Below are 25,485 nucleotides of genomic sequence, written 5' to 3' on the forward strand. Positions count from 1 at the left end.
ACACAGGTAATATCACTACGCACGAAGCTATAGGACTACTACACAGGTAATATCACTACGCACGAAGCTATAGGACTACTACACATGTAATATCACTACGCACGAAGCTATAGGACTACTACACAGGTAATATCACTACGCACAAAGCTATAGGACTACTACACAGGTAATATCACTACGCACAAAGCTATTTAAAATAACCCTAATTTATAAGACAGTTCTTATTTGATTAATGGCGGTCGGACCCATCTATGTGAAGTTAGCCACAATAAGGATTAGCCACAATAGTGGACTTGGCGGCTAGCCTTCAAAATAAAAGTATGGCATAATTCTACTATTTGTATTAATTTGCATCACTGTCAATGACATACTTTTATTTTGAAGGCAAACCGCAAATTCCACAATTGTGCCTAATCCTTATTGTGGCTATTTTCACAACACATAACCCGGTCCGGTCGAGCCTCACTAGCCAGATGAAGCTATCTGGCTGCTTATAACATTTGAAAAATAGCCCACTTCGTAGTGTGTAACGGTGCTCGACCAGTTGGCGAAAGCCAACATCACCCACGACAGAGAACGGTTGATTGTCAAGGGCAATGAATTCCATTATCTTGGCTTTAATGGATTTCGCCTTTGAGTTGTTTCGCTGAAATGTTCTTACTCTTTCAAATGACTGCTCGACCTACATTTACATTTTAGTCATTTTAGCAGACGCTCTTATCCAGAGCGACTTACAGTAGTGAATGCATACATTTCAAACATTTCATACATTTTTTTTTTTCTCTCCGTACTGGTCCCCCGTGGGAATCGAACCCACAACCCTGGCGTTGCAAACACCCTGCTCTACCAACTGAGCCACACGGGACTTGTTGACTGCTCGATCCACACAGCAGACATTGTGGACTAGATTAGGAATGCTGTGTTGCACGTGTAGCGCAACATTTTACGGAGTGACATTACGTCATGTACCTACGTTATATAGGTATGCACGGTAGCTTTGACATTGGTTTTTAACATCGCCGTTAAACTAGACATCGGGCCGATATCGATGTTGGCAATATTTAGCTAATATCGGCCGATTCCGATATGTTCACCGATATATCGTGTATCCCTAGTTACAGCCTTATTCTAAAATGGATTAAATATATATTTTCTCTCATCAATCTACATAAAATACCACATAATGACAAAGTGAAACTAGGTTTAAAAATGTTTTTCTCACATTTATTAAAAATACAAAACAGAAATACCTTATTTACTTATTCTAAAATGGATTCAATAAATGTTGTTCCCTCATTATCTACACACTATACCCCATAAAGTTTGCAAATGTATTAAAAATGAAAAAATATGTATATATGTATTTACATAAGTATTCAGACCCTTTGCTTTGAGACTCAAAACTGAGCTCAGGTGCATCCTGTTTCCATTGATCATCCTTGAGATGTTTCTACAACTTGATTGGAGTCCACCTGTGATAAATTCAAGTGATAGGACATGATTTGGAAAGGCTCACACCTGTCTATATAAGGTCCCACAGTTGACAGTGCATGTCAGAGCAAAAACCAATCCATGAGGTCGAAGGAATTGCCTGTAGAGCTCCGAGACGGGATTGTGTCGAGGCACAGCTCTGAGGAAGGGTACCAAAAAAATTCTGCAGCATTGAAGGTCCCGAAGAACACAGTGGACTCTATCATTCTTAAATGGAAGAAGTTTGGAACCACCAAGACTCTTCCTAGAGCTGGCCGTCCGGCCACACTGAGCAATCGGGGAGAAGGGCCTTGGTCAGGGCGGTGACCAAGAACCTGATGGTCACTCTGACAGAGCTCCAGAGTTCCTCTGTGAAGATGGGAGAACCTTCCAGAAGGACAACCTTCTCTGCAGCACTCCACCAATCAGGCCTTTATGGTAGAGTGGCCAGACGGAAGATTGAACCAAGATTGAACTGTTTGGCCTGAATGCCAAGTGTCACGTCTGGAGGAAACCTTGCATCATCCCTACGGTGAAGCATGGTGGTGGCAGCATCATGCTGTGGGGATGTTTTTCAGCGGCAGGGACTGGGAGACTAGTCAGGATCGAGGGAAAGATGAACGGAGCAAAGTACTGAGAGATCCTTGATGAAAACCTGCTCCAGAGCACTCAGGACCTCAGCCTGGGGTGAAGGTTCACCTTCCAACAGGACAACAACCCTAAGCACACAGCCAAGACAACGCAGGAGTGGCTTCAGGACAAGTCTCTGAATGTCCTTGAGTGGCTCAGCCAGAGCTCGGACTTGAACCCGATCAAACATCTCTGGAGAGACCTGAAAATAGCTGTGCAGCAACGCTCCCTGTCCAACCTGACAGAGCTTGAGAGGATCTGCAGAGAAGAATGGGAGAAACTCCCCAAATACAGGTGTGCCAAGCTAGTAGCGTCATACCCAAGAAGACTCAAGGCTGTAATCGCTGCCAAAAGTGCTTCAACAAAGTACTGAGTAAATGGTCTGAATAATTATGTAAATGTGATATTTCAGTTTTATTATGTTTATATACATTCGTAAAAATGTCTAAAAACCTGTTTTTGCTTTGTCATTATGGGGCATTGTGTGTAGATTGATGAGGGGGAAAAAACAATTCAATCCATTTGAGAATAAGGCTGTAACGTAAGAGAATGTGGAAAAGTCAAGGGGGCGGAAAACTTTGGTCGAGGGGCCAGCCGGAAGCCACTCCTCAGTAAAAGGCACATGACATCCCACTTGGAGTTTGCCAAAAGGCACCGAAAGACGATGAGAAACAATGAATGAGTAGTTGTGTCCAAACTTTTGACTGGCACTGTATAATTATATGTATACTACCAAAGATTTTAGAACACCAACTCATTGAAGTTAAATTATTTTATTTTTTACTATTTTCTACATTGTAGAATAATAGTGAAGACAAAAACTATGAAATAACACATATGGAATCATGTAGTAACCAAAAAAGTGTTAACAAATATTTATATTCAAATAGCCACCCTTTGCCTTGATGACAGCTTTGCACACTCTTGGCATTCTCTCAACCAGCTTCATGAGGTAGTCACCTGGAATACATTTTAATTTACAGGTGTGCCTTCATAAAAGTTCATTTGTGGAATTTATTTCCTTCTTAATGCATTTGAGCCAATCAGTTGTGTTGTGATAAGGTAGGGGGGTATATAGAAGATAGCCCTATTTGGTAAAAGATCCATATTGTGGCAAGAATAGCTCAAATAAGCAAAGAGAAATGACAGTCCGTCATTACTTCAAGACACGAAGGTCAATATGGGAAATTCCAGTGCAGCTTCACCTGGAATGCTTTTCCAACAGTCTTGAAAGAGTTCCCACATATGCTGAGCACTTGTTGGCGGATTTTCCTTCACTGCAGTCCAACTCATCCCAAACCATCTCAATTGGGTTGCGGTTGGGTGATTGTGGAGGCCAGGTCATCTGATTCAGCACTCCATGACTCTCCTTCTTTGTCAAATAGCCATTACACAGCCTGGAGTTGTGTTTGGTCATTGTCCTGTTGAAAAACATATGACAGTCCCGCTAAGCGCAAACCAGAAGGGATGGCGTATCACTGCAGAATGCTGTGGTAGCCATGCTGGTTAAGTGTGCCTTGAATTCTAAATAAATCACAGACAGTGTCACCAGCAAAGCACTATCACACCTCCTCCGCCTCCATGCTTCACTGTGGGAACCACACATGTTGAGATCATCCGTTCATCTACTCTGCGTCTCACAAAATGGAACCAAAAATCTCATCAGACCAAAGGACAGATTTCCACCGGTCTAATGTCCATTGCTCGTGTTTCTTGGCCCAAGCAAGTCTCTTCTTATTGGTGTCTTTTAGTAGTGGTTTCTCTGTAGCAATTTGACCATGAAGGCCTGATCCACGCTGTTTCCTCTGAACAGTTGATGCTGAGATGTGTCTGTTATTTGAACTCTGTGAAGCATTTATTTGGGCTGCGATCTGAGGTGCAGTTGAACTCGAATGAACTTATCCTCTGCAGCAGTCTAACTCAGGAGGCGCGCACACCACTTCAGACTATATTACCTTCTAATACCTTCTAATGTTCAGTCTCTGGATAATAAAGTAGACGAGCTCAGGATGAGGATCTCATTCCAGAGAGACATCAGGGATTGTAACATACTTTGTTTCACGGAAACATGGCTCTCTCAGGATATACAGCAAGCTTGGTTGTCAGTAGTTCATCGCGCTGACAGAAATAAATATCTCTCCGGGAAGAAGAAAGGCTGGGGTGTGATGCTTCATGATTTACCACTCATGGTGTGATTGTGATAACATACAGTAACTCAAGTCCTTTTGTTCACCCAACCTCAAATACCTCACAATCAAATGCCGACCGTATTACCTCCCAAGAGAATTCTCTTCGGTTATAGTCACAGCCGTGTATATTCACCCTCAAGGCGATACAATGACGGCCTTCAAAGAACTTCACTGGACCTTATGGCCGCATTTATTGTAGCTGGGGATTTTAACTAAGCAAATTTGAGTAAAACCCTACCGAAGTTCTATCAACACTTTGACCGCGCTGCTACTCCAACTTCCAGGATGCCTACAAGGCCCTCCTCACCCTCCCTTCGACAAATCTGATCACAGCTCCATTTTGTTCCTCCCTTCCTATAGGCAGAAACTCAAACAGGAAGTACCTGTGCTAATGACTATTCGACGCTGGTCTGACCAATCGAAATCCATGCTTCCAAGATTGTTTTGATTACGCAGACTGGGATATTTTCCGGGTAGGCTCTGAGAATAACGTTGACGAATACACTGATACGGTGACTGAGTTTATTAATGTATAGGAGATGTTGTACCCACTGTGACTAAAACCTACCCTAACCATAAACCGTGGATAGATGGCAGCATTCGTACAAAACTTGAATGCCCGAACCACCGCATTTTTAACCATGGCAAGGTGACTGGGAATATGGCCGAATACCAACAGTGTAGTTCTTCCCTCCATAAGCCAATCAAACAGGCAAAACATCAGTACAGAGACAAAGTGGAGTCGAAATTCAACGGCTCAGACACAAGACCTATGTGGCAGGGTCTACAGATAATCACGGACTACAAAGGGTAAACCAGCCACATCACGGACACCGATGTCTTGCTTCCGGACAAGCTAAACACCTTCATTGTCCCCTTTTGAGGACAATACATTGCCATCGATGTGGCCCACTACCAAGGACAGTGGGCTCTCCTTCTCCGTGCCGACGTCAGTAAGACATTTAAGCGTGTTAACCCTCGCAAGGCTGCCGACCCATACGGCATCCCTAGCCGCGTCCTCAGAGCAGCTGGCTGGTGTGTTCACGGACATATTCCATCTCTCCCTATCCCAGTCTGCTGTCCCCACATGCTTCAAGATGGCCACCATTGTTCTTGTACCCAAGAAAGCAAAGGTAACTGAGCTAAATGACAACTGCCCCGTAGCACTCATTTCTGTCATCATGAAGTGCTTTGAGAGGCTAGTTAAGGATCATATCACCTCCACCTTACCTGCCACCTTAGACCCACTTCAATTTGCTTACCGCCCCAACAGGTCCACAGACAATGCAATCGCCATCGCACTGCACACTGCCCTGTCCCGTCTGGTCAAGAGGAATATCTATGTAAGAATGCTGTTCATCGACTACTGCTCAACATTCAACACCATTTACCCTCCAAGCTCATCATTAAGCTCGGGGCCCTGAGTCTGAACCCAGCCCTGTGCAAATGTGTCCTGGACAGGTGGTGAAGGTAGGAAACAACACCACCACTTCGCTGATCCTCAACACAGGGGCCCCACAAGGGTGCGTGCTCAGCCCCCTCCTGTACTCCCTGGTCACCCATGACTGCGTGGCCATGCACGCCTCCAACTCAATCATCAAGTTTGCAGACAAAACAACAGTAGTAGGCCTGATTACCAACAATGATGAGACAGCCTACAGGGAGGAGGTGAGGGTCCTGGGAGCGTGGTGCCAGGAAAATAACCTCTCACTCAATGTCGACAAAACAAAGGATCTGATCGTGGACTTCAGGAAACAACAGATGGAGCACACCCCTATCCACACCGACGGGACCGCAGTGGAGCACGTGAAATGTTCCTCGCTGTACACATCACTGACGATCAGAAATGGTCCAGCCCCAAAGACTGTGTGGTGAAGAAGGTGCAACCTCAGGAGGCTGAAGAAATTTGTCTTGGCACCTGAAACCCTCACAAATTTTTACAGATGCACAATTGAGAGCATCCTGTCGTGCTGTGTCATGGCCTGGTATTGCAACTGCACCGCACTCAACCACAGGGCTCTCCAGAGGGTGGTGCGGTCTGCCAAACGCATCTCCGGGGGCACACTGCCTGCCCTCCAGGACACCTACAGCACCTGATGTCACAGGAAGGCTGAAAAGATCATCAAGGACAACAACCACCCGAGCCACTGCCTGTTCACCCCGCTATTATCCAGAAGGCGAGGTCAGTACAGGTGCATCAAAGCTGGGATCGAGAGACTGAAAAAAACCTTCTATCTCAAGGCCATCAGACTGTTTACCTCTATGGGCAAGCATCCCACCTACTCAACAGCCAGTGGAATCCCGTGGCGCGTTATTCAAATACCTTAGAAATTCTATTACTTCAATTTCTCAAACATATGACTATTTTACAGCATTTTAAAGACAAGACTCTCGTTAATCTAACCACACTGTCCGATTTCAAAAAGGCTTTACAATGAAAGCAAAACATTAGATTATGTCAGCAGAGAACCCAGCCAGAAATAATCAGACACCCATTTTTCAAGCTAGCATATAATGTCACATAAACCCAAACCACAGCTAAATGCAGCACTAACCTTTGATGATCTTCATCAGATGACAATCTTAGGACATTATGTTATACAATACATGCATGTTTTGTTCAATCAAGTTCATATTTATATCAAAAACCAGCTTTTGACATTAGCATGTGACTAGCATTCCCACCGAACACTTCCGGGGAATTTACTAAATTACTCACAATAAACGTTCACAAAAAACATAACAATTATTTTAAGAATTATAGATACAGAACTCCTTTATGCACTCGCTATGTCCGATTTTAAAATAGCTTTTCGGTGAAAGCACATTTTGCAATATTCTAAGTAGATAGCCCAGCCATCACAGGCTAGCTATTTTGACACCAAGTGTGGTACTCACCAAACTCCGATTTACTATTAGAAAAGTTTGATTACGTTTGGTGTTCTTCGTCAGAATGCACTCCCAGGACTTCTACTTCAATAACAAATGTTGGTTTGGTCCCAAATAATCCATAGTTATATCCAAATAGCGGCGTTTTGTTCGTGCGTTCAAGACACTATCCGAAGGGTAAATAAGGGTCACGCGCCCGACGCGTTTCGTGACAAAAAAAATTCTAAATATTCCATTACCGTACTTCGAAGCATGTCAACCGCTGTTTAAAATCATTTTTATGCCATTTTTCTCGTAAAAAAGCGATAATATTCTGAACGGGTGTGGTGGTTTTCGTTCAAAGAGAGAGAACGTAAACATGGAGTCGACTCGGGCACACGCGCCCCGTCCCATTGTCCTCAGATCGACCACTATCAAAATGCGCTAATGTTTTTCAACCATGGGCTGCAAAGCCACGATTCAGCTTTCTGGCGCCTTCTGAGAGCCTATGGGAGCGTTAGAAAATGTCACGTCATGCCAGAGATCCCCTGTTTTTGTTAGAGATGATCAAGAAGGCCATGAAATGGTCAGAGAGAGCACTTCCTGTTTGGAATCTTCTCAGGTTTTGGCCTGCCAAATGAGTTCTGTTATACTCACAGACACCATTCAAACAGTTTTAGAAACTTTAGGGTGTTTTCTATCCAAATCAAACAATTATATGCATATTCTAGTTACTGGGCAGGAGTAGTATATATATAGTTTATCCGGCCGTGCAAATACTGCCCCCTAGCCCCAACAGGTTAAATAGCCATCACTAGCCGGCTTCCACCCGGTTACGTCACCCTTAGAGGCTTGAAAGACTTGGAATCATTGGCCTCTTTAATAATGGAACACTAGTCACTTTAATAATGTTTACATTCTGCTTTACTCATCTCATATGTATATACTGTATTCTATTCTACTGCTTTACTCATCATATACTGTATTCTATTCTACTGTATTTAGTTAATGCCACTCCGACATTGCTCATCCTAATATTTATATATTTATTAATTCCATTCTTTTACTTTTAGGTTGTGTGTATTGTGTTTATTGTTGTGAATTGTTAGATATTACAGGACTGTCAGAGCTAGAAACACAAGCATTTCGCTACACCCTCAATACCATTTACATTTACATTTAAGTCATTTAGCAGACGCTCTTATCCAGAGCGACTTACAAATTGGTGCATTCACCTTAAGATATCCAGTGGAAAAACCACTTTACAATAGTGCATCTAAATCTTTTGGGGGGGGGGGTAGAAGGATTACTTTATCCTATCCCAGGTATTCCTTAAAGAGGTGGGGTTTCAGGTGTCTCCGGAAGGTGGTGATTGACTCCGCTGTCCTGGCGTCGTGAGGGAGCTTGTTCCACCATTGGGGTGCCAGAGCAGCGAACAGTTTTGACTGGGCTGAGCGGGAGCTGTGCTTCCTCAGAGGTAGGGAGGCGAGCAGGCCAGAGGTGGATGAACGCAGTGCCCTTGTTTGGGTGTAGGGCCTGATCAGAGCCTGAAGGTACGGAGGTGCCGTTCCCCTCACAGCTCCGTAGGCAAGCACCATGGACTTGTAGCGGATGCGAGCTTCAACTGGAAGCCAGTGGAGAGAGCGGAGGAGCGGGGTGGCGTGAGAGAACTTGGGAAGGTTGAACACCAGACGGGCTGCGGCGTTCTGGATGAGTTGTAGGGGTTTAATGGCACAGGCAGGGAGCCCAGCCAACAGCGAGTTGCAGTAATCCAGACGGGAGATGACAAGTGCCTGGACTAGGACCTGCGCCGCTTCCTGTGTGAGGCAGGGTCGTACTCTGCGAATGTTGTAGAGCATGAACCTACAGGATCGGGTCACCTCCTTGATGTTAGTGGAGAACGACAGGGTGTTGTCCAGGGTCACGCCAAGGTTCTTAGCACTCTGGGAGGAGGACACAAGGGAGTTGTCAACCGCTCTTCACAGTGACACAGAGAAGAGCAGTCTCAGTTGAATGCCCAGTCTTGAAACCTGACTGATTAGGATCAAGAAGGTCATTCTGAGAGAGATAGCAGGAGAGCTGGCCAAGGACGGCACGTTCAAGAGTTTTGGAGAGAAAAGAAAGAAGGGATACTGGTCTGTAGTTGTTGATATCGGAGGGATCGAGTGTAGGTTTTTCAGAAGGGGTGCAACTCTCGCTCTCTTGAAGACGGAAGGGACGTAGCCAGCGGTCAAGGATGAGTTGATGAGCGAGGTGAGGTAGGGGAGAAGGTCTCCGGAAATGGTCTGGAGAAGAGAGGAGGGGATAGGGTCAAGTGGGCAGGTTGTTGGGCGGCCGGCCGTCACGAGACGCGAGATTTCATCTGGAGAGAGAGGGGAGAAAGAGGTCAAAGCACAGGGTAGGGCAGTGTGAGCAGGACCAGCGGTGTCGTTTGGCTTAGCAAACGAGGATCGGATGTCATCAGCCTTCTTTTCAAAATGGTTGACGAAGTCATCCGCAGAGAGAGAGGAGGGGGGGAGGAGGATTCAGGAGGGAGGAGAAGGTAGCAAAGAGCTTCCTAGGGTTAGAGGCAGATGCTTGGAATTTAGAGTGGTAGAAAGTGGCTTTAGCAGCAGAGACAGAAGAGGAAAATGTAGAGAGGAGGGCGTGAAAGGATGCCAGGTCCGCAGGGAGGCGAGTTTTCCTCCATTTCCGCTCGGCTGCCCGGAGCCCTGTTCTGTGAGCTCGCAGTGAGTCGTCGAGCCACGGAGCAGGAGTGGAGGACCGAGCCGGCCTGGAGGATAGGGGACAGAGAAAATCGAAGGATGCAGAAAGGGAGGAGAGGAGGGTTGAGGAGGCAGAATCAGGAGATAGGTTGGAGAAGGTTTGAGCAGAGGGAAGAGATGATAGGATGGAAGAGGAGAGAGTAGCGGGAGAGAGAGAGCGAAGGTTGGGACGGCGCAATACCATCCGAGTAGGGGCAGAGTGAGAAGTGTTGGATGAGAGCGAGAGGGAAAAGGATACAAGGTAGTGGTCGGAGACTTGGAGGGGAGTTGCAATGAGATTAGTGGAAGAACAGCATCTAGTAAAGATGAGGTTAAGCGTATTGCCTGCCTTGTGAGTAGGGGGGAAGGTGAGAGGGTGAGGTCAAAAGAGGAGAGGAGTGGAAAGAAGGAGGCAGAGAGGAATGAGTCAAAGGTAGACGTGGGGAGGTTAAAGTCACCCAGAACTGTGAGAGGTGAGCCATCATCAGGGAAGGAACTTATCAAGGCATCAAGCTCATTGATGAACTCTCCAAGGGAACCTGGAGGGCGATAAATGATAAGGATGTTAAGCTTGAAAGGGCTGGTAACTGTGACAGCATGGAATTCAAATGAGGAGATAGACAGATGGGTCAGGGGAGAAAGAGAGAATGTCCACTTGGGAGAGATGAGGATTCCAGTGCCACCACCCCGCTGGCTCGATGCTCTAGGGGTATGCGAGAACACGTAGGCAGATGAGGAGAGAGCAGTAGGAGTAGCAGTGTTATCTGTGGTAATCCATGTTTCCGTCAGCGCCAGGAAGTCTAGGGACTGGAGGGTAGCATAGGCTGAGATGAACTCAGCCTTGTTGGCCGCAGACCGGCAGTTCCAGAGGCTGCCGGAGACCTGGAACTCCACGTGGGTCGTGCGAGCTGGGACCACCAGGTTAGAGTGGCAGCGGCCACGCGGTGTGAAGCGTTTGTATGGCCTGTGCAGAGGGGAGAGAACAGGGATAGCCATCTGCTAAACATGTGAATGTGACCAATAAAATTTGATTTGATTTGAGAGGTAACTCTGAGTCTTCCTTTCCTGTGGCGGTCCTCATGAGAGCCAGTTTCATCATAGCGCTTGATGGTTTTTGCGACTGCACTTCAAGAAACTTTCAAAGTTCTTGAAATTTTCCGTATTGACTGACCTTCATATCTTAAAGTAATGATGGACTGTTGTTTCTCTTTGCTTATTTGAGCTGTTCTTGCAATAATATGGACTTGGTCTTTTACCAAATAAGGCTATCTTCTGTATACTACCCCTACCTTGTCACAACACAGCTGATTGGCTGAAACGCATTAAGAAAGAAAGAAATTCCACAAATTAACTTTTAAGATAGCACACCTGTTAATTGAAATGCATTCCATGTGACTACCTCATGAAGCAGGTTGAGAGAATTCCAAGAGTGTGCAAAGCTGTTATCAAGGCAAATGGGTGGCTACTTTGAAGAATCTGAAATATAAAATATATTTTGATTTGTTTAATACTTTTTTGGTTACTACATGATTCCATATGTGTAATTTCATAGTTTTGATGTCTTCACTATTATTCTACAATGTAGATAACCTTTGACTGGTACTGTATATATTATCTATCTGGCTTCCCTGTGGCTCAGTTGGTAGAGCATGGTGTTTGACTGGTATCTGTTGGTAGAGCATGGTGTTTGACTGGTATCTGTTGGTAGAGCATGGTGTTTGACTGGTATCAGTTGGTAGAGCATGGTGTTTGACTGGTATCAGTTGGTAGAGCATGGTGTTTGACTGGTATCTGTTGGTAGAGCATGGTGTTTGACTGGTATCTGTTGGTAGAGCATGGTGTTTGACTGGTATCTGTTGGTAGAGCATGGTGTTTGACTGGTATCTGTTGGTAGAGCATGGTGTTTGACTGGTATCTGTTGGTAGAGCATGGTGTTTGACTGGTATCTGTTGGTAGAGCATGGTGTTTGACTGGTATCTGTTGGTAGAGCATGGTGTTTGACTGGTATCAGTTGGTAGAGCATGGTGTTTAACTGGTATCAGTTGGTAGAGCATGGTGTTTGACTGGTATCTGTTGGTAGAGCATGGTGTTTGACTGGTATCTGTTGGTAGAGCATGGTGTTTGACTGGTATGTGTTGGTAGAGCATGGTGTTTGACTGGTATCAGTTGGTAGAGCATGGTGTTTAACTGGTATCAGTTGGTAGAGCATGGTGTTTGACTGGTATCTGTTGGTAGAGCATGGCGTTTGACTGGTATCTGTTGGTAGAGCATGGTGTTTGACTGGTATCTGTTGGTAGAGCATGGTGTTTGACTGGTATCTGTTGGTAGAACATGGTGTTTGACTGGTATCTGTTGGTAGAGCATGGTGTTTGACTGGTATCTGTTGGTAGAGCATGGTGTTTGACTGGTATCTGTTGGTAGAGCATGGTGTTTGACTGGTATCTGTTGGTAGAGCATGGTGTTTGACTGGTATCTGTTGGTAGAGCATGGTGTTTGACTGGTATCTGTTGGTAGAGCATGGTGTTTGACTGGTATCTGTTGGTAGAGCATGGTGTTTGACTGGTATCTGTTGGTAGAGCATGGTGTTTGACTGGTATCTGTTGGTAGAGCATGGTGTTTGACTGGTATCTGTTGGTAGAGCATGGTGTTTAACTGGTATCAGTTGGTAGAGCATGGTGTTTGACTGGTATCTGTTGGTAGAGCATGGTGTTTGACTGGTATCTGTTGGTAGAGCATGGTGTTTGACTGGTATCTGTTGGTAGAGCATGGTGTTTGACTGGTATCAGTTGGTAGAGCATGGTGTTTAACTGGTATCAGTTGGTAGAGCATGGTGTTTGACTGGTATCTGTTGGTAGAGCATGGTGTTTGACTGGTATCTGTTGGTAGAGCATGGTGTTTGACTGGTATCTGTTGGTAGAGCATGGTGTTTGACTGGTATCTGTTGGTAGAGCATGGTGTTTGACTGGTATCTGTTGGTAGAGCATGGTGTTTGACTGGTATCTGTTGGTAGAGCATGGTGTTTGACTGGTATCTGTTGGTAGAGCATGGTGTTTGACTGGTATCTGTTGGTAGAGCATGGTGTTTGACTGGTATCTGTTGGTAGAGCATGGTGTTTGGTATATGTTGGTAGAGCATGGTGTTTGACTGGTATCTGTTGGTAGAGCATGGTGTTTGACCGGTACTGTATTTATTATCTATTACAGCTATATGTTGGTAGAGCATGGTGTTTGACTGTGTTTATTATCTGTTACAGCTATACGCTGGAGTGTAACTACAACACTGGGAGGACAGTCAACACCATCCCTCCTGCCTGCCATGACAACGGACGAGCCACACCCCCTCCCCTCCCGCATTCCCCCCCAAATATACCCCCGAGATATTCGAACAGGTACACATGCACACGCACAGGGATGGACACACAGAGAGACACAGACAGACACACAGAGACAGACACACAGAGACAGACACAGACAGACAGACAGACAGAGACAGACACAGACACAGACAGAGACAGACAGAGACAGAGACAGACAGAGACAGACAGAGACAGACAGAGACAGACACAGACAGAGACAGACACAGACAGAGACAGACACAGACAGAGACAGACACACAGAGACAGACACACAGAGACAGACACACAGAGACAGACACACAGAGACAGACACACAGAGACAGACACAGAGACAGACAGACAGACAGACAGACAGACAGACAGACAGACAGACAGACAGACAGACAGACATATAGTCAATAACACAATAGAAAGTCTATATACAGTGTGTGCAAATGTAGTAAGATTAGGGAGGTAAGGCAATAAATAGGCCGTAGTGGCGAAATAATTGCAATTTAGCAATTAAACACTGGAATGGTAGGATGTGCAGAAGATGAATGTGCAAGTAGAGATACTGGGGTGCAAAGGAGCAAGATAAATAAATAAATACAGTATGGGGATGAGGTAGGTAGATAGATGGGCTGTTTACAGATGGGCTATGTACAGGTGCAGTGATCTGTGAGCTGCTCTGACAGCTGGTGCTTAAAGCTAGTGAGGGAGATATGAGTCTCCAGCTTCAGAGATTTTTGCAGTTTGTTCCAGTCATTGGCAGCAGAGAACTGGAGGGAAAGGCGGCCAAAGGAGGAATTGGCTTTGGGGGTGACCAGTGAGCTGAGATAAGGCGGGGCTTTACCTAGCAGAGACTTGTAGATGACCTGGAACCAGTGGGTTTGGCGACGAATAGGAACCGATGGCCAGCCATTGGGGCTTTGGTGACAAAACGGATGGCACTGTGATAGACTGCATCCAGTTTGCTGAGTAGAGTGTTGGAGGCTATTTTGTAAATGACATCGCAGAAGTCGAGGATGGGTAGGATGGTCAGTTTTACGAGGGTGTGTTTGGCAGCATGAGTGAAGGATGCTTTGTTGCGAAATAGGAAGCCGATTCTAGATGTAATTTTGGATTGGAGATGTTTAATGTGAGTCTGGAAGGAGAGTTTACAGTCTAACCAAATGAGAACATCCCACTCTGATCATTTTACCCTAGCAGAGCTGGTTAGGCTGTTTTCAGGTTATCCAGAGCGTTAGTGACTTACTATGCTGCTGGCAACAAATGAATTATGCTTCTTTGCCGACGTTTACTGACACCTTCCATATTCAACCGTTTGTAAAGTCATCAGTTATTCTGCATTCTGGCACACTCAGTCGAGAGTGCTCTGAAATCTGGGGGTAGATGGCCGGAGTGAATTTACGAACGCACCCTGGAAAAGCTAACCATATATGTGTGTGTGTCTAGGTGGGGCGAGCGGTTGCCATAGCAGCCCTGGACATGGCTGACTGCAACCCGTGGCCACGCCTCGTCCTTTCAGAACACAGCAGCTTGACCAACCTCCGCGCCTGGACTCTCAAACACGTCCGCAACAGCAAGGGCCTCAACACACACACACAGCCACGGGGACACACTGGTGGGAACAAGGCGTCGCCACCCAAGAGCTTCAACACGTAAGAACACCTCTGTTTCCCTGCTGTTACAGTAGCTCTGTTATCATCACATCATTACCCTGAAGTACTGCTGTTACAGTAGCTCTGTTATCATCATATCATTACCCTGAAGTACTGCTGTTACAGTAGCTCTGTTATCATCATATCATTACCCTGAAGTACTGCTGTTACAGTAGCTCTGTTATCATCATTACCCTGAAGTACTGCTGTTACAGTAGCTCTGTTATCATCATCATTACCCTAAAGTACTGCTGTTACAGTAGCTCTGTTATCATCACATCATTACCCTGAAGTACTGCTGTTACAGTAGCTCTGTTATCATCATATCATTACCCTGAAGTACTGCTGTTACAGTAGCTCTGTTATCATCATCATTACCCTGAAGTACTGCTGTTACAGTAGCTCTGTTATCATCATATCATTACCCTGAAGTACTGCTGTTACAGTAGCTCTGTTATCATCATATCATTACCCTGAAGTACTGCTGTTACAGTAGCTCTGTTATCATCATATCATTACCCTGAAGTACTGCTGTTACAGTAGCTCTGTTATCATCATCATTACCCTGAAGTACTGCTGTTACAGTAGCTCTGTTATCATCATATCATTACCCTGAAGTACTGCTGTTACAGTAGCTCTGTTATCATCACATCATTACCCTGAAGTACTGCTGTTACAGTAGCTCTGTTATCATCATCATTACCCTGAAGTACTGCTGTTACAGTAGCTCTGTTATCATCATATCATTACCCTGAAGTACTGCTGTTACAGTAGCTCTGTTATCATCATCATTACCCTGAAGTACTGCTGTTACAATAGCTCTGTTATCATCATCATTACCCTGAAGTACTGCTGTTACAGTAGCTCTGTTATCATCATCATTACCCTGAAGTACTGCTGTTACAGTAGCTCTGTTATCATCATATCATTACCCTGAAGTACTGCTGTTACAGTAGCTCTGTTATCATCACATCATTACCCTGAAGTACTGCTGTTACAGTAGCTCTGTTATCATCATCATTACCCTGAAGTACTGCTGTTACAGTAGCTCTGTTATCATCATATCATTACCCTGAAGTACTGCTGTTACAGTAGCTCTGTTATCATCATCATTACCCTGAAGTACTGCTGTTACAATAGCTCTGTTATCATCATCATTACCCTGAAGTACTGCTGTTACAGTAGCTCTGTTATCATCATCATTACCCTGAAGTACTGCTGTTACAGTAGCTCTGTTATCATCATATCATTACCCTGAAGTACTGCTGTTACAGTAGCTCTGTTATCATCATATCATTACCCTGAAGTACTGCTGTTACAGTAGCTCTGTTATCATCATATCATTACCCTGAAGTACTGTTGTTACAGTAGCTCTGTAATCATCATCATTACCCTGAAGTACTGCTGTTACAGTAGCTCTGTTATCATCATATCATTACCCTGAAGTACTGCTATTACAGTAGCTCTGTTATCATATCATTACCCTGAAGTACTGCTGTTACAGTAGCTCTGTTATCATCATTACCCTGAAGTACTGCTGTTACAGTAGCTCTGTTATCATCATATCATTACCCTGAAGTACTGCTGTTACAGTAGCTCTGTTATCATCATCATTACCCTGAAGTACTGCTGTTACAGTAGCTCTGTTATCATCACATCATTACCCTGAAGTACTGCTGCTACAGTAGCTCTGTTATCATTACCCTGAAGTACTGCTGTTACAGTAGCTCTGTTATCATCATTACCCTGAAGTACTGCTGTTACAGTAGCTCTGTTATCATCATATCATTACCCTGAAGTACTGCTGTTAGAGTAGCTCTGTTATCATCATATCATTACCCTGAAGTACTGCTGTTACAGTAGCTCTGTTATCATCATATCATTACCCTGAAGTACTGCTGTTACAGTAGCTCTGTTATCATCATCATTACCCTGAAGTACTGCTGTTACAGTAGCTCTGTTATCATCATATCATTACCCTGAAGTACTGCTGTTACAGTAGCTCTGTTATAATCATATCATTACCCTGAAGTACTGCTGTTACAGTAGCTCTGTTATCATCATATCATTACCCTGAAGTACTGCTGTTACAGTAGCTCTGTTATCATCATATCATTACCCTGAAGTACTGCTGTTACAGTAGCTCTGTTATCATCATATCATTACCCTGAAGTACTGCTGTTACAGTAGCTCTGTTATCATCATATCATTACCCTGAAGTACTCCTGTTACAGTAGCTCTGTTATCATATCATTACCCTGAAGTACTGCTGTTACAGTAGCTCTGTTATCATCATATCATTACCCTGAAGTACTGCTGTTACAGTAGCTCTGTTATCATCATTACCCTGAAGTACTGCTGTTACAGTAGCTCTGTTATCATCATATCATTACCCTGAAGTACTGCTGTTACAGTAGCTCTGTTATCATCATATCATTACCCTGAAGTACTGCTGTTACAGTAGCTCTGTTATCATCATATCATTACCCTGAAGTACTGCTGTTACAGTAGCTCTGTTATCATCATATCATTACCCTGAAGTACTGCTGTTACAGTAGCTCTGTTATCATCATCATTACCCTGAAGTACTGCTGTTACAGTAGCTCTGTTATCATCACATCATTACCCTGAAGTACTGCTGTTACAGTAGCTCTGTTATCATCATATCATTACCCTGAAGTACTGCTGTTACAGTAGCTCTGTTATCATCATTACCCTGAAGTACTGCTGCTACAGTAGCTCTTTTATCATCATATCATTACCCTGAAGTACTGCTGTTACAGTAGCTCTGTTATCATCATATCATTACCCTGAAGTACTGCTGTTACAGTAGCTCTGTTATCATCATCATTACCCTGAAGTACTGCTGTTACAGTAGCTCTGTTATCATCACATCATTACCCTGAAGTACTGCTGTTACAGTAGCTCTGTTATCATCATTACCCTGAAGTACTGCTGTTACAGTAGCTCTGTTATCATCATCATTACCCTGAAGTACTGCTGTTACAGTAGCTCTGTTATCACCATCATTACCCTGAAGTACTGCTGTTACAGTAGCTCTGTTATCATCACATCATTACCCTGAAGTACTGCTGTTACAGTAGCTCTGTTATCATCATCATTACCCTGAAGTACTGCTGTTACAGTAGCTCTGTTATCATCATCATTACCCTGAAGTACTGCTGTTACAGTAGCTCTGTTATCATCATATCATTACCCTGAAGTACTGCTGTTACATTAGCTCTGTTATCATCACATCATTACCCTGAAGTACTGCTGTTACAGTAGCTCTGTTATCATCATTACCCTGAAGTACTGCTGTTACAGTAGCTCTGTTATCATCATTACCCTGAAGTACTGCTGTTACAGTAGCTCTGTCATCATCATATCATTACCCTGAAGTACTGCTGTTACAGTAGCTCTGTCATCATCATTACCCTGAAGTACTGCTGTTACAGTAGCTCTGTTATCATCATATCATTACCCTGAAGTACTGCTGTTACAGTAGCTCTGTTATCATCATATCATTACCCTGAAGTACTGCTGTTACAGTAGCTCTGTTATCATCATATCATTACCCTGAAGTACTGCTGTTACAGTAGCTCTGTTATCATCATATCATTACCCTGAAGTACTGCTGTTACAGTAGCTCTGTTATCATCATCATTACCCTGAAGTACTGCTGTTACAGTAGCTCTGTTATCATCATTACCCTGAAGTACTGCTGTTACAGTAGCTCTGTTATCATCATCATTACCCTGAAGTACTGCTGTTACAGTAGCTCTGTTATCATCATCATTACCCTGAAGTACTGCTGTTACAGTAGCTCTGTTATCATCACATCATTACCCTGAAGTACTGCTGTTACAGTAGCTCTGTTATCATCATCATTACCCTGAAGTACTGCTGTTACAGTAGCTCTGTTATCATCATATCATTACCCTGAAGTACTGCTGTTACAATAGCTCTGTTATCATCATCATTACCCTGAAGTACTGCTGTTACAGTAGCTCTGTTATCATCATATCATTACCCTGAAGTACTGCTGTTACAGTAGCTCTGTTATCATCATCATTACCCTGAAGTACTGCTGTTACAGTAGCTCTGTTATCATCATATCATTACCCTGAAGTACTGCTGTTACAGTAGCTCTGTTATCATCATATCATTACCCTGAAGAACTGCTGTTACAGTAGCTCTGTTATCATCATATCATTACCCTGAAGTACTGTTGTTACAGTAGCTCTGTTATCATCATCATTACCCTGAACTACTGCTGTTACAGTAGCTCTGTTATCATCATATCATTACCTTGAAGTACTGCTGTTACAGTAGCTCTGTTATCATCATATCATTACCCTGAAGTACTGCTGATACAGTAGCTCTGTTATCATCATTACCCTGAAGTACTGCTGTTACAGTAGCTCTGTTATCATCATATCATTACCCTGAAGTACTGCTGTTACAGTAGCTCTGTTATCATCATTACCCTGAAGTACTGCTGTTACAGTAGCTCTGTTATCATCATCATTACCCTGAAGTACTGCTGTTACAGTAGCTCTGTTATCATCATAATTACCCTGAAGTACTGATGTTACAGTAGCTCTGTTATCATCATCATTACCCTGAAGTACTGCTGTTACAGTAGCTCTGTTATCATCATCATTACCCTGAAGTACTGCTGTTACAGTAGCTCTGTTATCATCATATCATTACCCTGAAGTACTGCTGTTACAGTAGCTCTGTTATCATCATCATTACCCTGAAGTACTAAACATTAGTGTGTGTGTGTGTGTGTGTGTCTCTGTGTGTGTGTGTGTCTCTGTGTGTGTGTGTGTGTGTGTGTGTGTGTGTAGGTCTCTGACCAGTTCTGCATCAGACACGTCTCTGAGTCATGTTCGTTGTAACAGGCACAGCAGTAGCAGCCAGACACCGTCTCCTCAGATACACACCTCGCCGAGCTTCACCTTCGGCTCCACGCACAACACACACACACAGCGCGGAGGGAGCAAGGCACTCGGACCCGTCAGAGGTAAGACCCTTTTTATTGTCCTCTCTCGCTTGTTCTCTCTGTTTTTAGCTCTCGCTTGTTCTCTCTGTTTCTGTCTCTCCTCTTATGAATGATGTATGCAGGTCTATTTCTGCGGGTAATGACATGGGTGTAGTAGGGGTTGATGCACCAAAGCAGATGGCAGGGCTCTCTAACCCTGTCCCTGGATATCCACCCTCCTGGAGGTTAACCCTGTTCCTGGATATCCACCCTCCTGGAGGTTAACCCTGTCCCTGGATATCCACCCTCCTGGAGGTTAACTCCAGCCCTGTCCCTGGAGATCCACCCTCCTGGAGGTTAACTCCAACCCTGTCCCTGGATATCCACCCTCCTGGAGGTTAACTCCAACCCTGTCCCTGGAGATCCACCCTCCTGGAGGTATTAACTCCAACCCTGTTCCTGGATATCCACCCTCCTGGAGGTTAACTCCAACCCTGTTCCTGGATATCCACCCTCCTGGAGGTATTAACTCCAACCATGTTCCTGGAGATCCACCCTCCTGGAGGTATTAACTCCAACCCTGTCCCTGGATATCCACCCTCCTGGAGGTTAACTCCAACCCTGTTCCTGGATATCCACCCTCCTGGAGGTATTAACTCCAACCATGTTCCTGGAGATCCACCCTCCTGGAGGTTAACCCTGTCCCTGGAGATCCACCCTCCTGGAGGTTAACTCCAACCCTGTCCCTGGAGATCCACCCTCCTGGAGGTTAATTCCAACCCTGTCCCTGGAGATCCACCCTCCTGGAGGTTTTAACTCCAACCCTGTCCCTGGATATCCACCCTCCTGGAGGTTAACTCCAACCCTGTCCCTGGATATCCACCCTCCTGGAGGTTAACTCCAACCCTGTCCCTGGATATCCACCCTCCTGGAGGTATTAACTCCAACCCTGTCCCTGGAGATCCACCCTCCTTTAGGAACAGGGTTGGTGACCCCTTTAGGAACAGGGTTGGTGACCCCTTTAGGAACAGGGTCGGTGACCCCTGGTGACCCCTGGTGACCCCTGTAGGAACAGGGTTGGTGACACCTGGTGTATGACCCCTGTAGGAACAGGGTTGGTGACCCCTGTAGGAACAGGGTTGGTGACACCTGGTGTATGACCCCTGTAGGAACAGGGTCGGTGACCCCTGGTGTATGACCCCTGTAGGAACAGGGTCAGTGACCCCTGGTGTATGTCCCCTGTAGGAACAGGGTTGGTGACCCCTGGTTACCCCTTTAGGAACAGGGTCGGTGACCCCTGGTGTACGACCTCTTTAGGAACAGGGTCGGTGACCCCTGGTGTATGACCCCTTTAGGAACAGGGTCGGTGACCACTGGTGTATGACCCCTTTAGGAACAGGGTTGGTGACCCCTGGTGACCCCTGTAGGAACAGGGTTGGTGACCCCTGGTGACCCCTGTAGGAACTGTAATCCAGGTGTGTTCTGCTGTCAGGTGGAGATTGTTTTTACTCTGGAAGAGAATGAGTCTGATGATGTCAGAGCAGGAAAAATAACCTCGGCTGTGATTGGCTGAGCTGACAGCTACTAAGCCAGGCTCCTCCCCTGCCTGCCTCCCCTGCATGCCTCCCCTGCCTCCCCTGCCTGCCTCCCCTGCCTCCCCGGGTGTCGTGTGTCCTGCATGTGTTTGAACCGTGTGTGTAATCCCTCCTGCATATGTCTGAGCCGTGTGTGTGTGTGTGTGTGTGTGTGTGTGTGTGTGTGTGTGTGTGTGTGTGTATCTCTGTAGACTCTAAATCTCAGGAGAAGAGACGCCCCCCCCACCACCACCACCGCCCCGTCCTCCGGTCGTCTCCTAGCAACAGCCACCCCCCCACCCCAGCCCGGCCCCCGTCATCCCCCACCTCCTCCTCTTCCTCCTCCTCGTCCTCCTCGGTGGCGTCCTGTCCTCTCCCAGGTCTGTACTCCCTCCAGACTCCAAGCTTGTCCGCCTTGCTGCCCTCCCTGCAAGCCATGCCCTTGATGCCCCGGCCTGGGCTGCTCTCCAAACTGAGCCCCCTGCTCCAGACCGGCCTAGGCTCGCCGCTGGCCTCCCTCATCTCAGACACTACTACTACTACTACTACAGCACAGACTGGGCACAACCAGGACTCATACTGAGGGAGGGAGGGAGGGAGGGAGAGCGAGGGAGGGAGGGAGGGAGAGCGAGGGAGGGAGGGAGGGAGAGCGAGGGAGGGAGGGCGAGGGAGAGAGAGAGGGAGGGAACGTAGCAGTAAATATATATACAGTGCCTTCAGAAGGTATTCACACCTCTTGACTTTTTCCACATTTTGATGTTTCAAAGTGGCATAAAAATTAAAAAAAAAATCTATCTACACAAAATAATCTGTAATGTCAAATTGGAAGAAAAATTCAAACATTTGTAAAAACAAAACACATATCTTCATTATATAAGTATTCAACCTTCTGAGTCAATACATGTTTGAAACACCTTTGGCAGCGATACAGCTGTGAGTCTTTCTGGGTAAGTCTCTTAAGAACTTTCCACACCTGGATTGTGCAACATTTGCCCATTTTTATTCTTTTCGAAACTCTGTCAGGTTGGTTGTTGATCATTGCTAGACAACCATTTTCAGATATTACCATAGATTTTCAAACAGATTTAAGTCAAAATGCAACTCGGCCACTCAGGAACATTCACTGTCTTCTTGGTAAGCAACTCCAGTGTATATTTGACCTTGTGTTTAGGTTATTGTCCTGCTGAAAGGTGAATCCATCTCCCAGAAGCAGGTTTTCCTCTAGGATTTTGCCTGTACTTAACTCCATTCCGTTTATGTCTAATCCCTGAAAACTCCCCAGTCCTTAAGGATTACAAGCATACCCATAACATGATGCAGCCACCACTATGCTTGACAATATGGAGACTGGTACTCAGTAATGTGTTGTATTGTATTTGCCACAAACCCAAACACTTTGTATTCAGGACAAAACGTTAATTGCTTTGCCACATTTTTTGCAGTTTTACTTTAGTGCCTTGTTGTAAACAGGATTCATGTTTTGGAATCTTTTTTTATTCTGTACAGGCGTCCTTCTTTTCACTCTGCCATTTAGGTTAGTATTGTGGAGTAACTACAATGTTGTTGGTCCATCCTCAGTTTTCTCCTATCACAGCCATTAACCTCTGTAACTGTTTTAAAGTCACCATTGGCCTCATGGTGAAATCCCTGAGTGGTTTCCTTCCTCTCCGGCAACTGAGTTAGGAAGGACGCCTGTATCTTTGTAGTGACTGGGTGTAATGATACACCGTCCAAAGTGTAATTAATAACTTCACCATGCTCAAAGGGATATTCAATGTCTGCTTTTTTTAACCCTTCCACCAATGGGTGCCCTTCTGTGAGGCATTGGAAAACCTCCCTGGTCTTTGTGGTTGAATCTGTGTTTGAAATTCACTGCTCGACTGAGGAACCTAACAGATAATTGTATGTGTGGGGATACAGAGATGAGGTAGTCATTCATAAATCCTGTTAACCACTATTATTGCACACAGGGTGAGTCCATGCAACTTATTATGTGACTTGTTAAGCACATTTTTACTCCTGAATTTATTTAGGCTTGATATAACAAAAGTTGTTGAATAATTTTCAGCTTTTCATTTTGAATGAATTAGTAAAAAACAAAGTTTAACATTATTCCACTTTGACATTATGGGGTATTGCGTGTAGGCCAGTGACAAAACATCTCAGTTTAATAAACGTTTAATTCAGGGTGTAACAAAACAAAATGTGGAAAGAGTTCAGGGGTGTGTATTCTTTCTGCAGGCTCTGTACCTGTACGTATCTGTAGTGAAGAGTTGTATTGGAACCTTTTTAATAAAGGCAGTAAAGGTGTGAGTGTGTTACATAAATAAGTTCGCTTGAAAAATTATTTTTATTTTGCCGCTTTGCACTCACTTCTGATTTCTGTGTATAACTGGTTTCCTTCCAATTGGCGACAGATTTTCATGTGAATATTCTCAAATCTGCGTGAAACAACATGCTCACTTTCCTGCCAGAGGATGTTTTCCTCAAACTGACTTATTTTAGATAAAATGGTGTTTGCGTGATGACATGGTGCACATTAAAATAACTTTTGCATTTAAAGTCCCAAAGTAACGAATAAAAAAAAAAAGTTAGATGAGTTTCCGTCGCATACTGAGGGTTTCATCTCTACTGAGGGTTTCATCTCTACTGAGGGTTTCATCTCTACTGAGGGTTTCATCTCTACTGAGGGTTTCTACTCTACTGAGGGTTTCAACTCTACTGAGGGTTTCTACTCTACTGAGGGTTTCTACTCTACTGAGGGTTTCTACTCTACTGAGGGTTTCATCTCTACTGAGGGTTTCTACTCTACTGAGGGTTTAATCTCTACTGAGGGTTTCATCTCTACTGAGGGTTTCATCTCTACTGAGGGTTTCTACTCTACTGAGGGTTTCATCTCTACTGAGGGTTTCTACTCTACTGAGGGTTTCATCTCTACTGAGGGTTTCTACTCTACTGAGGGTTTCAACTCTACTGAGGGTTTTGTCACAAAAATGGTTGTGTTATATAGTGTTATAGAGTTATATATAGTTATATAGTGTTATATAGAGTTATATAGAGATAGGGCACGTTGGCTATATAACACTATCTGGTCCTGGAGCATTCTCTCTAGACAACAGTTCACTGACAGGTTCTGTAGCTGCACCATCGAGAGCATCCTGACTGGTTGCATCACTGCCTGGTATGGCAACTGCTCGGCCTCCAACCGCAAGGCACTTCAGAGGGTAGTGCGTACGGCCCAGTACAACACTGGGGTTAAGCTTCCTGCCATCCAGGACCTCTATACCAGGCGGTGTCAGAGGAAGGCCCTAAAAATTGTAAAAGACCCCAGCCACCCCAGTCATAGACTGTTCTCTCTGCTACCGCACGGCAAGCGGTACCGGAGCGCCAAGTCTAGGTCCAAGAGGCTTCTAAACAGCTTCTACCCCCAAGCCATAAGACTCCTGAACAGCTAGTCAAATGGCTACCCAGACTATTTGCATTGCCCCCCCCCCACACCACTGCTACTCCACCATTGCTACTCTATAATCTATTCATAGTCACTTTAATAACTCTACCTACATGTACATATTACCTCAACAAACTGGTGCCCCCACACATTGACTCTGTACCGGTACCCCCTGTATATAGCCTCCACGTTGATTCTGTACCGGTATCCCCTGTATATAGACTCCACATTGAGTCTGTACCGGTACCCCCTGTATATAGCCTCCACATTGACTCGGTACCGGTATCCCCTGTATATAGACTCCACATTGAGTCTGTACCGGTTCCCCCTGTATATAGCCTCCACATTGACTCTGTACCGGTACCCCCTGTATATAGCCTCCACATTGATTCTGTACCGTAATACCCTGTATATAGCCTCCACATTGACTCGGTACCGGTATCCCCTGTATATAGACTCCACATTGAGTCTGTACCGGTACCCCCTGTATATAGCCTCCACATTGACTCGGTACCGGTATCCCCTGTATATAGCCTCCACATTGACTCTGTACCGGTACCCCCTGTATATAGCCTCC

The 25,485-nt window shown here is 45.0% G+C and overlaps 1 protein-coding gene across 1 annotated transcript in view; it reads left to right on the plus strand.

The window, feature by feature from the left end:
- Positions 1-25,485, plus strand: part of agbl5 (AGBL carboxypeptidase 5) — a 67,317-nt gene that overhangs the window by 28,450 nt on the left and 13,382 nt on the right. The window contains 5 exon segments of the mRNA XM_029775739.1: positions 13,155-13,240; positions 13,243-13,289; positions 14,691-14,896; positions 19,753-19,928; positions 21,673-21,840. Coding sequence (XP_029631599.1) covers positions 13,155-13,240; positions 13,243-13,289; positions 14,691-14,896; positions 19,753-19,928; positions 21,673-21,840 — 683 coding nt within the window.

The sequence above is a fragment of the Salmo trutta genome, chromosome 1 (genome assembly GCF_901001165.1).
Source record: "Salmo trutta chromosome 1, fSalTru1.1, whole genome shotgun sequence".
Classification (NCBI taxonomy): Eukaryota; Metazoa; Chordata; class Actinopteri; order Salmoniformes; family Salmonidae; genus Salmo; species Salmo trutta.